The 13,451-nt window shown below is 39.6% G+C and overlaps 2 protein-coding genes across 2 annotated transcripts; both read left to right on the top strand.

Annotated features, from left to right (window-relative positions):
- The first annotated feature begins 35 nt into the window (after positions 1-35).
- tsr3 (TSR3 ribosome maturation factor) lies at positions 36-3,050 on the top strand. Its single transcript, XM_043226345.1, has 6 exons — positions 36-429; positions 575-782; positions 1,571-1,764; positions 2,202-2,369; positions 2,457-2,511; positions 2,614-3,050. Exons 1-6 carry the CDS (start codon positions 309-311, stop codon positions 2,717-2,719), a joined length of 852 nt encoding a protein of 283 aa, XP_043082280.1. The 5' UTR covers positions 36-308; the 3' UTR covers positions 2,720-3,050.
- Positions 3,051-4,504: 1,454 nt separating this feature from the next.
- pdpk1b (3-phosphoinositide dependent protein kinase 1b) lies at positions 4,505-13,351 on the top strand. The gene is made up of 14 exons (XM_043226306.1): positions 4,505-4,659; positions 6,479-6,673; positions 6,764-6,806; positions 6,896-7,033; positions 7,950-8,094; positions 8,198-8,295; positions 8,410-8,485; positions 8,692-8,760; positions 9,195-9,291; positions 9,376-9,549; positions 9,642-9,871; positions 9,955-10,012; positions 11,595-11,747; positions 11,832-13,351. Exons 1-14 carry the CDS (start codon positions 4,636-4,638, stop codon positions 11,943-11,945), a joined length of 1,614 nt encoding a protein of 537 aa, XP_043082241.1. The 5' UTR covers positions 4,505-4,635; the 3' UTR covers positions 11,946-13,351.
- The last annotated feature ends 100 nt before the right edge of the window (positions 13,352-13,451 follow it).

Below are 13,451 nucleotides of genomic sequence, written 5' to 3'. Positions count from 1 at the left end.
ATTCCTATTAAATGACCTAAACTGGAGCAAGACAATATTCGTTTTTTGATCATTTAGATACATTGGCGTCTTTTGTGCTCGGTTTTAATAGCGGCCATGTTTTATTACGTCATCGTGTTTTGGCTTCACGAAACAGCGTGTCAGAATAAATCTTTAGGATTTGACCTAAAACGATATAAACGCTAGAGTTCGTGCCATGGTTTAGTGTAAAGTAGATACATTAAAGGTTTTCTGTAAGATGTGAGGTGGTTAACTCGTGTATAATACAGCCAAAAAGTTGTTCATAAAAACAAAAGTGAGTTTCAGACATGGGACGTAAAAAACAGGGTAAATGCGAGCGACAGGTTCACAAGGGCAAAGACACACGACACAGGATGAAGGGGAAATCATTAGAGACTTTCACAGAGGAGATGCATGAGGCTCTACAAGGTCTGTGACGATCACATGTGGATGAATGCATGTAATGTTTTCATGAGTTTAATTTTATGTCATGAAGTGAATTGCTCTCTTAATTGTTTTGCAATGAGGCTTGACAGGCATGAGTTGGTGTGTGATGAAGCTGCGTGTGTTTCAGCCAGTGAGGATGCCGATTCAGAGGCTGCAGGAGGCGTGAAGTTGCCCTGTCCGTTGGCCATGTGGGATCTGGGTCACTGTGACCCCAAGCGGTGTACAGGACGGAAGCTGGCCAGGAAAGGTTTTGTGCGCTGCCTGCGACTCAACCAGAGATTCAATGGCCTGATACTCAGCCCGATGGGAACCAAATACGTTACACCTGCAGACAGGTGAGTCACAGGGAGCATTTTCACAAAATCACTATTTGAAGAATCCGTTTACAACATTGCTGCTAACACAAAATACTTCTTGAGCATCAGATTAGAATATTATAATGATCTATGAAGGATCATGCAACACTGAAGGCTGGAGTAACGATGCTGAAAATTCAGCGCTGCGTATAGGAATAAATTCTGTTTTAAATATATTCACTCCCCTGCAAAAGCATTGACAGCGAAGTCAATTTTTTATTTTTGCTTAAGACTGAAAACATTTGGATGGGACATGAATATCAGACATGCCAGCTTTTATTTCCAGGTATTTGCAGGTGGATCTGACAAACAATTTAGAAGACAGCACCTTTTGTTTGAACCCACCCATTTTTCATGCGAGCGAAAGTATCGGAACAGACAGAATTAACATAGATTGAAGTGAATAAGGCTTAATATTTTGCTTTTAATAACTGCATTAGACCTGTGACCCATTGACGTCACCGAACGTTTGCGTTCTTCTTTCGCGATGCTATTCCAGGCTTTCAGCGCAGCCTCTTTCAGTTGTTGTTTGTTTCGTGGGGTTACCCCCTTCAGTCTTCTCTTTAGCGGGTATTAAAAGTATAAAAAAATAAACCAATACTTTTGGAGGGGAGTGTATTTAAATGGAAAAGAGTTATTTTAAATCGATCAAATTAATACAGTCTGGTAAACAGAGGAGACTTCTTTCACATGAAAAATTAAAAAAAAAAAAAAAAAAACATTTGTCCGTGTATTTCATTTATAATACTCTTTATTTTTATTTCTAGGGAGATTGTGGCACAGGGAGGTCTGGCCGTGATCGACTGTTCATGGGCGCGACTCGAAGACACGCCCTTCAGCAAAATGATTGGCTCGCATCCGAGGCTTTTGCCGTACTTGGTCGCAGCGAATCCTGTAAACTACGGAAAGCCATGCAAGCTGTCCTGCGTCGAGGCTTACGCCGCCACCTTCTGCATCGTGGGTAAGCAGCCTCTAGCTATAGATTTTGTTATTGCTGCTTTTGCGTCTTATGGGTTTTGTGAGTCTGTATGCTGCTTTTTTTTGGCTAAGAATCCTTAAACATGTCACTTCATCCAAGTCTTTTGAACAGCAAATCAGCGTATCAGAGCGATTTCTGAAGGATCATTTGACACTGAACGCTGATGTATTGATGCTTAAAATTCAGCTTTGGCCACAAGCACGAATTACATTTTACAATATATCCGAACAGACAACAGTTATTTGGTATCGCGTGTGTTTTTCAATTACTGTGTTTATCATAAGAATAAGAATTTATTAGCCTTTGTGACTATGAGACCCTACTTGGTTTTTTTAATGGTAGTGCAGTTAAAAGACAGCAATTGATACAAAAAAATTGATGCTGACCTGTGGATTTGTTTCTGTATGATAACGCATCAGGATTTCGTGACCTTGCTGTGCTCCTGCTGAGGAAGTTTAAGTGGGGCTTGGGATTTTTGGAGCTGAATAAGACTCTTCTAGAGCGTTACGCTTCCAGCCAATCAGAAGAGGAACTACTGGCTGTGGAGAAAGAGTTTCTCAGTGCCGCCCCTGAAGAGGAAGATATAGGTACGGTTGGATCATTTAAAATAGTCAAATGTACTCTGTTGTATTGAAAATATTAACTTTTGATGTTTTGTGTGTGTGTGTGTCCAGACCCTTTCGATGTGGACTCAGGAAGAGACTTTGTGAATCTCAACAGACCAGTCCAGTGAGACTCTTTTTCTTGTTATCCTGTTAGAAACTTACGTTTAAATATTTACTTTGTTAAAATGAAAGCCGGCTGTAGTGACCCGCGCGTTCGTACACTCAGGGCCGAGGACGATGACAGTGACGAGACATCAGAGGAGGAAGACGGCGGTGAGGAGGAAGCACAGAAGGCTGAAGAGGAAGATGATGAAAGAGATGAGGAGTCTTGAGTTACGCAACCTTACAATGTAACACGCGAGGAAGAAGGATGTTCAGTCACTGATTTAGTAACGCTGACCTTCGCTCGACACAAGCAAACTTCTGTTTCCTGCGTGTTTGCAGATGGATGCAGATAGCGAGTTAACCAGCGAGCTCATCGGGTGCCTGGCGTTTTAAAATGTGCGAAATGTACCATTTGTTCATGAGCAGAATCTTCTCGAACTGTAATAACATTATTGCAAAAAAGAAAAAAACCGTTGACTGTTTATAAGCAGAATAAAATATTTAATAAATAATAAATAGCATTCGGGTATGGATTACAAACCATAGTGCCACATTCAATCCGGTCTGTGTATTTTATATATATTTACATGTATATCTATTATTGCTGATTACCACATGCGTGCATTATTACATATACTACTTTAAAGCAAGGATTTTCAGTATTTTAGATGCCATGAGCTCAAATATGAGTGAGGGACACCATCCTAAAATTTAAAAGACTCTACATTTCTATATATAATAGCTATATATTTTTATGTAAGGCCTAACTTATATTGTGAACATTTGTTATAGATATTTAAATACATTAGTTTATCTATTTATTTACATTTTGTACACAGCTTTTATCCCTAGACCACCCAGACAATGTGAAATTGCATGGTGTCCATGCTAACATGCTAAGTGTGTTGTGTTTTGGGAATGTTATAGCAACTCAAATGTGGACGGTGTTGGGAAGGTTACTTCAGAAATGTCACCGGTTACAGATCACAACTTCCCCTACCTAAAATGCAGCTATTTTCAATTACTCTATGAAAGTAACGTAACTGATTACATTGGAATACCTTTATACGTTTCTAAAGTTTTCGACTGTTTTTATTTCACAAGCTTTTCTTAAACACACAAATAGCTACGACAGCAAACACCGGCATCTAACAGTGGCTTGGAAAAAGTAAAGCCTGTGCATAAACCCAAATAGGAAATCAAAACAGTTACAGAAAATGTGTACTAAACTCCTGAAGCATATTTCAGTCACTGCAACTTATGAAGGTAAATCTATCTAAACGTTCCCATAGAGATACCATAACAGATAACAATTACAATTTTTGTGTAGGCTAATTTAGTTACATTTAACTACTTATTCCCCAACACTGAATGTTCAAATTCAAATTTTATTTTATTTATTTGTCACATATACATACATACATGGTACAACATGCAGTGAAATGTTTTTTACAACCGTCCAGCGTCGAATAGAAAATAATATATATATATATATATATATATATATATATATATATATATATATATATATATATATATATATATATATATATATATATATAATAAGTGTGCAAAGTATAAAAGGTAAAAATAAAAAAAAATAATATAAAAGTATAAAATATATATATTATGTATTATAGAATGTTACAGAATAATTATGCATTGAAGTAGCATACTGAGTAATATTAATTAACTACACGTACTAACTAGGCCTATACGGTTAGTGTTAAAATTTGGGTTTGACCTAAGCTTACTTGCACGTACTTATAACTAATTTATAGTTATAAAAAATAAGTGCTTGTAACAAGGAGACCTCAAAATGAAGCGTTACCTTATTTTGCCATTAATTTAGGCCTTCCTAATCTGGTACCTAGTTACTCCCCGACACTTAATGTGGGCCACGGATCTGCTGATCAACGGCAGAGTCGCAAGAGCGCTTTCTGTACCGCAGGCGTCGCACGGATGCGTGGATTTTGGGGGTTTCGCCGTCTGGGGGCGCGCGGTATTTTTTCCCCTCTCGACTGCAGCAATGTTGTTGTGGCGTGACGTCACAGCCGTGAAACGAAGGCGCAGAGAGAGGGCGGCCATGACTCCAGTCTCCACAATTATTTAATCCCAAATAAATTACCCACGGAAAACTTCCATGGCAAGAGCCACGAGTCAGATCGTGAGTACCGCCGGCGTCCGGGGAGCGCGGGCTCGAAGCCGCGTCGCGCGCGCTGCTTGTAACGGCGGGGTTTTTTTTAGAGGGGTGGCGCGGGACGCTCGCGGCCCGAGGCTTTAGCTTAGCGCCTTAGCGTCGCTAGCCCGCTAGTCGCCAAAACAAGCGCAAGCCTATTAACCAGGAAGTGTCAACTTTTGTTTCTTAGCGTAATTCGCACAGGGATTTCTGAATGAATCGTTATGCTCGATGGTGCTGTTTTCGAAAGAGCGGCGCGGCGAAATGCTCGTAGCGTTGTGGGTTAGCTCCGCGAGCTAATTCTGTCAACAAATGAACTTGCTTGTTTTCTTAGCCGTTAGCCTGACCGCTAACTCGCGAAATAGGCGTTTGCTTCGGCTCGCCTTAAACCCACTGTGAACGTACGCGGATCTTTTTCGTCTCTGAGAATTGTTTAAGTGAAAGCCAGGGGCTTCTTCTCGAGTCTCTGACGAACTAAAACGCGGTTTTTGAATCCGTAGAGCTTCTAGCACAAGTCGCCTCAGGTCATTTACGCCTCTGTTTGCTGTAAGTTTGTCATTATAACCTACGATTTAAGGTGTATTAGCGGTAATATGTATATGTAGGTGTTTGTTAACATGCCCGTGTCGTTATTAGTGTATTTAAGTGCGTTTTTTCTATTGTAATAAATCGACTCAGAGTCGCGGCCTATAAAGTGGCTTAGAGATTTTTGAGGTTTCACCTTCTCAGGTGCTTTTGACAGTTGCTTATTACCATGTATAACATTTATATAGATCACTATACTCTAAGAAAACTTACGTGAATATGGCTAGTGAATTATCAGGCTCATCGGTGGGCTTTTTGAGACGCATCAAGTTTAACTGTTTTTATAACTTTGGTCTTGTTTTTTTTATTTAATATTGTGGCGCATAGGTTGAAAAGAGGAGGTAAGGGTAGTTAATGTAGTTATTGCTGGCGGATTTGACTAAAGTTCTTGTTGACATGCGTGACTCATGTTTTATAGAGGTGTTTTGAAGTTCGTTATCATAAGAATGCTGATTACAAATAGTGCGAGCTGTAGTTACCGGAAACTGCTGGTTATTATATCCAGCAGTGTGAGAGATTGGCTTCACGTGTAGATTTATAGTGTGTATTATAGTTCCCCTTTTATGATCCGGTGTAATTTAAGCAGAGGCACAACAATAATTACTTTTACATTGTGATAGTTCTTTGGATGTTTTTGAACAATAATTTTTTTTTTTTTTGTTTAAAAAAGCTTTAGAGGTAATCATTTGTGTTCTAGTTGAGTGTAGAGTTGTTAATTACCAATATCTAGAATGTTGATGCATAAACCATATGCTCTTGTCCGGCTTAAGTTAGGCGGTTTGCTGTCAGTGTCAAAATTAATTAGCAAAATTAATATAGGTAATACAACATTAATATAGTAACTGTTTTTGTATTTGAACAGTCAATATGCACAGTTTGCATATTAACCTTTTAGCATATATATATATATATATATATATATATATTTCAGATAATTAGCAAGACATTGGAGATATTTGCACTTATACTTATTTTAAAAAATGTTGCTTATTTTTATGTAGATGAATACTTTTTTATATATATACATTTTATGCTTTTTAATAATTTAATGTCACATTTAAATTATTTATTTATTCTATAAACTAAAATAGTGAAATATATAGAAAATAATTAGTTTAAATGCATTTAAAGAATGCTAAGAAGTTTGAACTGTCAATGTATGTAGTAATTGTTGAGCAATGGGAGAAGTTCACCGACTTGTTCTCTGCCTCTCTCTCACCAGTATGATGTTGCATCCCTCCACTCCTCTGTTCTCATCTCCTGTCCATCCATGGTAAGAGGCCAGCAGGACACGCCCCGTCTCCACGGCAACAGCATGGAGGGACAGGCACCACCACCCCAGTCCACCCAGCCTCGCAAGAAGAGACCCGAGGATTTCCGCTTCGGCAAAATATTGGGAGAAGGCTCTTTCTCAACCGTACGACACGCGCACATCTGATGCACCTCCTCTAGTCAATCTTTTATCTCATTTAATGTACTAACCTTTAGCTATCTTTGCTGCTTACAGGTCGTCTTAGCAAAGGAGCACTCGACGGGGAAAGAATATGCAAGTAAGTCTTTATCCCCTCGCTCTTTCGGTTTATCAGTATTTTGACATGTGAGCCTTTACTGAAAAGCGCTGCTGCGGGTTTTTCAACAGTTAAGATCCTGGAAAAGCGCCACATAATGAAGGAGAACAAAGCGCAATATGTCAAGAGAGAACGAGATATCATGTCGCACCTGGATCATCCGTTCTTCGTCAAGCTCTACTTTACTTTTCAGGATGAGGAGAAGCTGTGTATCCTTCACATAAGTAGCGATCGAGCGATATAGACGTCCAATGATAATATCTAGAGAGCACATCAGGGTGGCCTTCATATTTACCAGAAAATTTACTTAACCGTTTAAATATGTATATTTTTATCGTTTACTATATTTTAGGGTGCATGGTACATTGTAATTGAATCAGTTTCTGAATCTGCTAATTTATTAAACTTAATCATTTGAGATGTTTGCCCCCTGGTTATTTATCCTGAAAAAGTTTAATTTGGCATCCTCTTGCATTGTGAACAAGCCTCCACAGGCTTTCGTTGTTGATGTTGTCAGATTTCAAGAGTTTAAATCCCCCAATCAGAGTTGTTGTTTGTTTTTTTTCCCCTGAAGTGATATTTTCGTTCCTACCTGGCAGTGAGGTGCATGCACTCTTTCTACGTCACAAGATAAGCCCAGATGAGTTACAAATACTGGCATGTCTAATTAGCAAGATATTGTAGATTTTCTGTTCATATTGATGTGTATTAAGGCCAATGTGTTTTCTTTCATTTGTTGCGGGTGCAAATACTTACACTTATACTTATTTTAAAAAATACTAGATTTATTTTTATTTATATAAATACATTTTATAGATAAGTTTTAATGATTTGGCATTTCACATTCAAATTACATTATTTATATATATATATATATATATATATATATATATATATATATATATATATGCATACATACATACATACATATACATATATATATATATTTTTTCCCCCAGTATTGTAATAAAATTCAATGATAATAGACAAAAGAAAAATGCTTTGATGTCTAAAATATGACCATATGTGCACTATGTATATGCTGTGAACTTATCAGTAGATTCTTTTTATTATTATTTATTTATTTCTCCATTTAATTGAGTGCTTTCCTGAACACACTGTCAGATTTTGGATTGAGCTACGCTAAAAATGGCGAACTGCTGAAATACATTCGAAAAATAGGCTCGTTTGACGAGACCTGCACGCGTTTCTACTCGGCTGAGATAGTTTGTGCTCTTGAGTACTTGCATCAGAAGGGCATCATCCACAGGTTGGTTTGTCTTCGAGTCGTTTCCATTGGCTAATTCATCTCAGTTCCGTTTTCTTTTTTTCATTGCTTGACAGTGAGCTATGTGTTATTTTGGTTTTGTCAGAGATCTGAAGCCAGAGAATATTCTGCTCAGTGAGGAGATGCACATTCAAATAACAGACTTTGGCACAGCCAAACAACTGTCCTCTGACAGCAAACAGGGTAAATCGCACATACACTGCATAACAATGGCCCTCTGACGGCGTAAACCTTTATACAGAAGTATCTTCAGTGCTTTTACTAAGTGATATTGTCACTCTGATGTCTCCCCTGCAGCAAGAGCAAACTCATTTGTTGGTACGGCTCAGTACGTCTCTCCTGAATTACTGACTGAGAAATCTGCCTGCAAGAGGTAAACACAGTTGATGAATATTTCATGGTGTGCAGTTGAAACGCTTATGAACCAGGCCTAATTCAGAGATGCCGTTTGTTGCTGCGCTTATTTAGTGGTTTTTCTTTTGAATGCATTTTGCACGATAACTAAGCAACACCAAGAACAGGTTTATTTGAGGGTTTGGCTGAAGATGCTTATCCTAACCGTCTTTTTTCTTGTTGTAGTTCGGATCTCTGGGCATTAGGCTGCATCATCTACCAGCTTGTTGCTGGTTTGCCGCCATTCAGAGCTGGGTGAGTTAATTTCCAGATGTGCAGAACTACATTTTTGGTATTTCTTATGCTAAGAAGATGTATTCTTGTGTTCGTGAGCAGCATAGAATTAAATTTGCTATTTTATTGTGCTAGTGACAATCTTAAGAAGATTTCTAAGCTATCAATGACTAAATCATTGTTTTCATGATTGTTCAATCATGATAATTATGTACGTAGTTATTAAATGCTTGTTTATTGTTCATTTTAGCTAATGCATTAATGATAACAAATTAAACCATGCTGTAAAGTGTTAAATTAGTGTGATGATATTTTTAGAATATAAACAAGTTTACGGTTTAATGGCTATAATGTTTTTTAAAGAATACAGTGGAAACATTAGTATTGTGAACTCTCTAATTTTAGCTTTCTTTTTAGCTTTCCGCTAATTATAGCTTTCTTTTAATCCCTCACAGGAATGAGTATCTAATATTTCAAAAGATTATAAAACTCGAGTATGAATTTCCCGAGAAATTTTTCCCCAAAGCTAAGGACCTTGTGGAACAGCTTCTGGTCAGCCTTATTTAATCCCACATCTTTGTTTATAGTGTAGGCGTGGAGGCGCTGTGTTCATTCTCTGGTGTCTTCTTTTCACAGTCACTGGATCCGTGCAAGCGGATTGGCTGTGAGGAGATGGGCGGCTACGGACCGCTGAAGTCCCATCCTTTCTTTGAGACGGTTGGCTGGGATGATATCCACCTGCAAACTCCACCCAAACTAACGGCGTATCTGCCCGCCATGTCCGAGGATGACGAGGACTGCTACGGAAACGTGAGTCAACAGGAAATATCGAATCTGGACTATTCCTCATGAAATAAGAAATTGAGATTATTCTTTAATCAAATTGTTTCTTTCGTTTTCAGTATGATGATCTCCTGAGCCAGTTCAGTTGTATGCAGGTGGCACAGCCTGGCCACGCCCCTTTAGTTCCCTCCACAGGAGAGACAAGTCAACCTACATATAACCCCTCCCCTAGTGTGGATCAGTTTATACATATTCATGAGCTGGACAGTAATAGCATGGAGCTCGACCTACAATACAGCGAAGAGGAGAAGCGCATCCTACTGGACAAGCAGAGTGCCGCAAACCCATGGTACGCAAGTTCACAGTCTTTCTATCTCGCTTTCTATTCCTTTCATGCTTTCTGTAAGCATTCCGTCCGTTTGTTTTTAACAGGCACCAGTTTGTGGAGAACAACCTCATCTTAAAAATGGGCCCAGTGGACAAACGCAAAGTGAGTCACTGTTGGTAATCTGTACGTTTGCGAGAGAATGTAAGCAGCTAGATTAGATCTACTTCTTGAGTAAATGACTCATGATGTGGTTCTTTTTAGTGAATCAAAACCAGCGTGACCGATCTGATTCATTCAGTTTGCTGATCAATTTCTCTCTCTCTCGATCGAATGATCGAATGTAGTCTGACCGATTCCTGATTGAATGGCGCTTATGATTTAAACAAGAACAACCAATGAAGGTTCGCCAAACTAGGGATGCATCGAGTTCGATAATGTCATTTTTTTAAAAAAGACGAGACCAATCCAAATCCGATATTTTGCATGAAGCGTATACTATTGATATTGTCGGGCCCCGCAAAAGGCACACAAACATCATAAAACACCATAAAGTTTTTGTGCACTATATTTGAAGCTGTTCCAGAGCTCGATGTGAGGTACAGATGACTATTTAAGTCATTAAATTCAAGTTCACAAACTCTTCTCTCAGCTGTGGCTGTCTGTCGCGTTCGGTTACTACAGTCAAAGTGATTACTCACTTAAAGAGCGCTCAATAAGAGATTTAAAGCTGTCTAGAGAAATGTTCAGTATAGCACAGCTCAGTTTCTATGCGGACTCGGAGGGCTGCGCAGCCAGAGCTGTGTGTTTCAGGCTCATCGTTCTGCACACGGGATGCGCATAAAGGCTTTGTATTAGAGACTTTCATATTGTAATACATTTATCTGTGCAGTGAAGGATAATTAATAGTCTTTCTTGTTCCGTTTTATCTACACCGTGTTGCTGTCTTCATGCTGAGCCATACATTTAAAAGAAATCTTTTTAGTTTTATAGTGTATACTCCTTTATAAATGTAGCCTTTTCATGAATGTACTTTACAACAATACAAAGAGCAGTGTGTAACATTTTACTAGATTTAGTCCGGAGCTTATTTACTCTTATTTGTAAATGAAAATGTTGCGCTAGATTTTTATAAAATGATTATGCACCTGTGAGTATCATTCGCTATTGAATGAACCTCTAAATTAGTTTATAATAGCATTTGTCATAGATTTTTTTTTTATTATTAAAATGAAGTTGTCTATATGTAGTAGATTGTGTTTAACACCCAAAGGAGTCAACAGAGAGAAGTAAGAAAAAAAAAAAAAAAAAGTACATTGATTTTTAAAAAAAAAAAAAAAAACAAATTTATCGGATTGGATCGGTTTCGGCAAATACTCCAATTTTCAGGATCGGTTTTGAAAAAGTTGTGTTGTTGCATCCCTACACCAGACTCGGTACTCTTTAGTGAATGAAAAACCCTGGGACAAGAATATTCTATTCCAACTTGAATTAAAACCACGGTTCACTCAGTTCTCAAACGAATGACTCATGATTTGGATATTTTTAGCAAATCAAATCACACAGCCCGACCGGTGCAGACTTCATTCCCAGCTCTTATGAACTGACACTTTTTAGCGACTCCATTGCTTTTGGAAGGCTATGGATCAATCAGCATCAAGGACCAGAACCATCGGTTTTATCAGCTTGCTTTAGTAAACCAGTTGATGTTTATTTTTGTCTATGCTAATGTTTTCGTCACGTGTAGGGTCTGTTTGCGCGGCGGAGGCAGTTGCTACTCACTGAGGGTCCTCACTTGTACTACGTGGATCCGGTCAATAAAGTTCTGAAAGGGGAGATTCCGTGGTCACCTGAACTACGGCCCGAAGCGAAGAACTTTAAAACCTTCTTTGTTCACACGGTAACCGCAATCCCGATGATCGTCTCATACCACACCTACGTGTTTCAAATCCAGATGCTTAACGGCCGTGCTTTGTTCCCTCAGCCAAACCGGACGTACTACCTAATGGACCCAAGCGGCAACGCCGACAAGTGGTGCAAGAAAATCCAGGAAGTTTGGAGGAAGATCTACCACAAACACCAGAGCCCCAGCCTATAGGACTCTACAGCGCTCCTCCCTTTGGCCACACCCCCCACCGCCCTCCAACCAATCACAGAACAGGGTCCTGCCCCTGTAGAGACATCTCTCTCCAGCTATATATTGTCTTTCTGTCATATATCGGTCCCGTCACTCCCAGGCACCCTCTCTGTTCAGATTCAGTTGTTTTGCGCACTGAGATTGGAGTCTTTACAACCAAAAGCAGCAAGGCCGTAGTCAGCATGTCGTGCAGGCAAGCCATACAAAAACAAAAAAACACACGTTTTAGACGATTACGCAAGTCTTTCCATCGATTTCAAGCAATGCAGGTAACGAACGCTCAAAACCGTGCAATCTCCACCCGTCTGTCCGCGAAACAAGCGCACACGTTCTGTTCTTTCCTCGCTCTGCGCTCGCACGCGCTCCGCTCTTTACTTTCAGATATCTTAAACGGGAGTGCGTCGCTTTAGTCTGTGTTTAGAGTTAAGGCGGGTCCTTTTACCCTTATTGGCTGCAGTAGCTGGTCTCGCTGATTTCGTTTGGAGGATGTGGCGTCTCCTGGGCATGTTCACGTTACCTTCAAATCGCGCCGGGAGACGGCACCACACCGCCACAAAAGCCACGTGGGTAATGTGGTTTGAGAGGGTCACTCATCGCCCCTTCGGCCCCGACTGAGTTTAGCTGTTTTCCTTTAAAGCGCTTGCATTGTGACAGTATGCGTTGCTGATTGGAGGCTTTTGACAGAGGGGCAATCTGATCGCGTGTGTGTGTGCGTGTGTGTGTGTGAGAGAGTTTGCGTGTTCGTGTGCGTGTTTGGCTCCTCTCATTTGGCCGTTTTTAACAGGAAGTCCGTGGAGTGAGTGAGACGACAGACTGAGTGTGTGCGTGCGTGTCTTCCTGATCGGTAACAGATGACTGTGATGTACAGTTGATGTAATATTGCAAATGGGAGGTGAGTAAAGAGGTGACTCTAGGATCCAGGTTTTGTATTTTTATTCTTGTATAAGGTTATTGGGCCGCTCCGTTCTGGCCTGGCTTCTGTGTTATTTAAATTCTAATATATGAAAGCATATTTGGATTGAAGTCATGTTCCAGGGCCTTGCTGTGTATGTATTGAATATGTAAAGCCTTTGAATGTGAAGAATTATTGTAAACTATGATATTTTACTGCTTTTGTTTTCTTACTATATCATATACATTTTCTATTTGCGCAGTGATTGGCTCATTTCTGATAATTTAATGCCTGTGTGCGCACGGCCCTGCTTGTCTGTCTGTGTGTGTGTGTGTGTGCGCGCGCGTGCGTGAGTGAGGTGTGTGTGTGTGTGTGGGGCCCCTTGTAGGCAATGTGTGTATTCTTCTTGTCGGCCTTTTTGCGCTCGGCAAAACCTAGAACTGAAATAAAGCATGTAGGGTTTTAGGCCAACAAACAGTCTGTGTTTTTCTCCGTGTGTTTGAACATCGTCTCTTTAAAGTAGTATTTCAGTTACTTCGTTCATTTAGAAATAGTTTTTCCCCCCGACGGTCAAA

Source organism: Puntigrus tetrazona, chromosome 24, assembly GCF_018831695.1.
Source record: "Puntigrus tetrazona isolate hp1 chromosome 24, ASM1883169v1, whole genome shotgun sequence".
Taxonomy (NCBI): Eukaryota; Metazoa; Chordata; class Actinopteri; order Cypriniformes; family Cyprinidae; genus Puntigrus; species Puntigrus tetrazona.
This window is presented reverse-complemented; position numbering and strand designations above follow the sequence as displayed.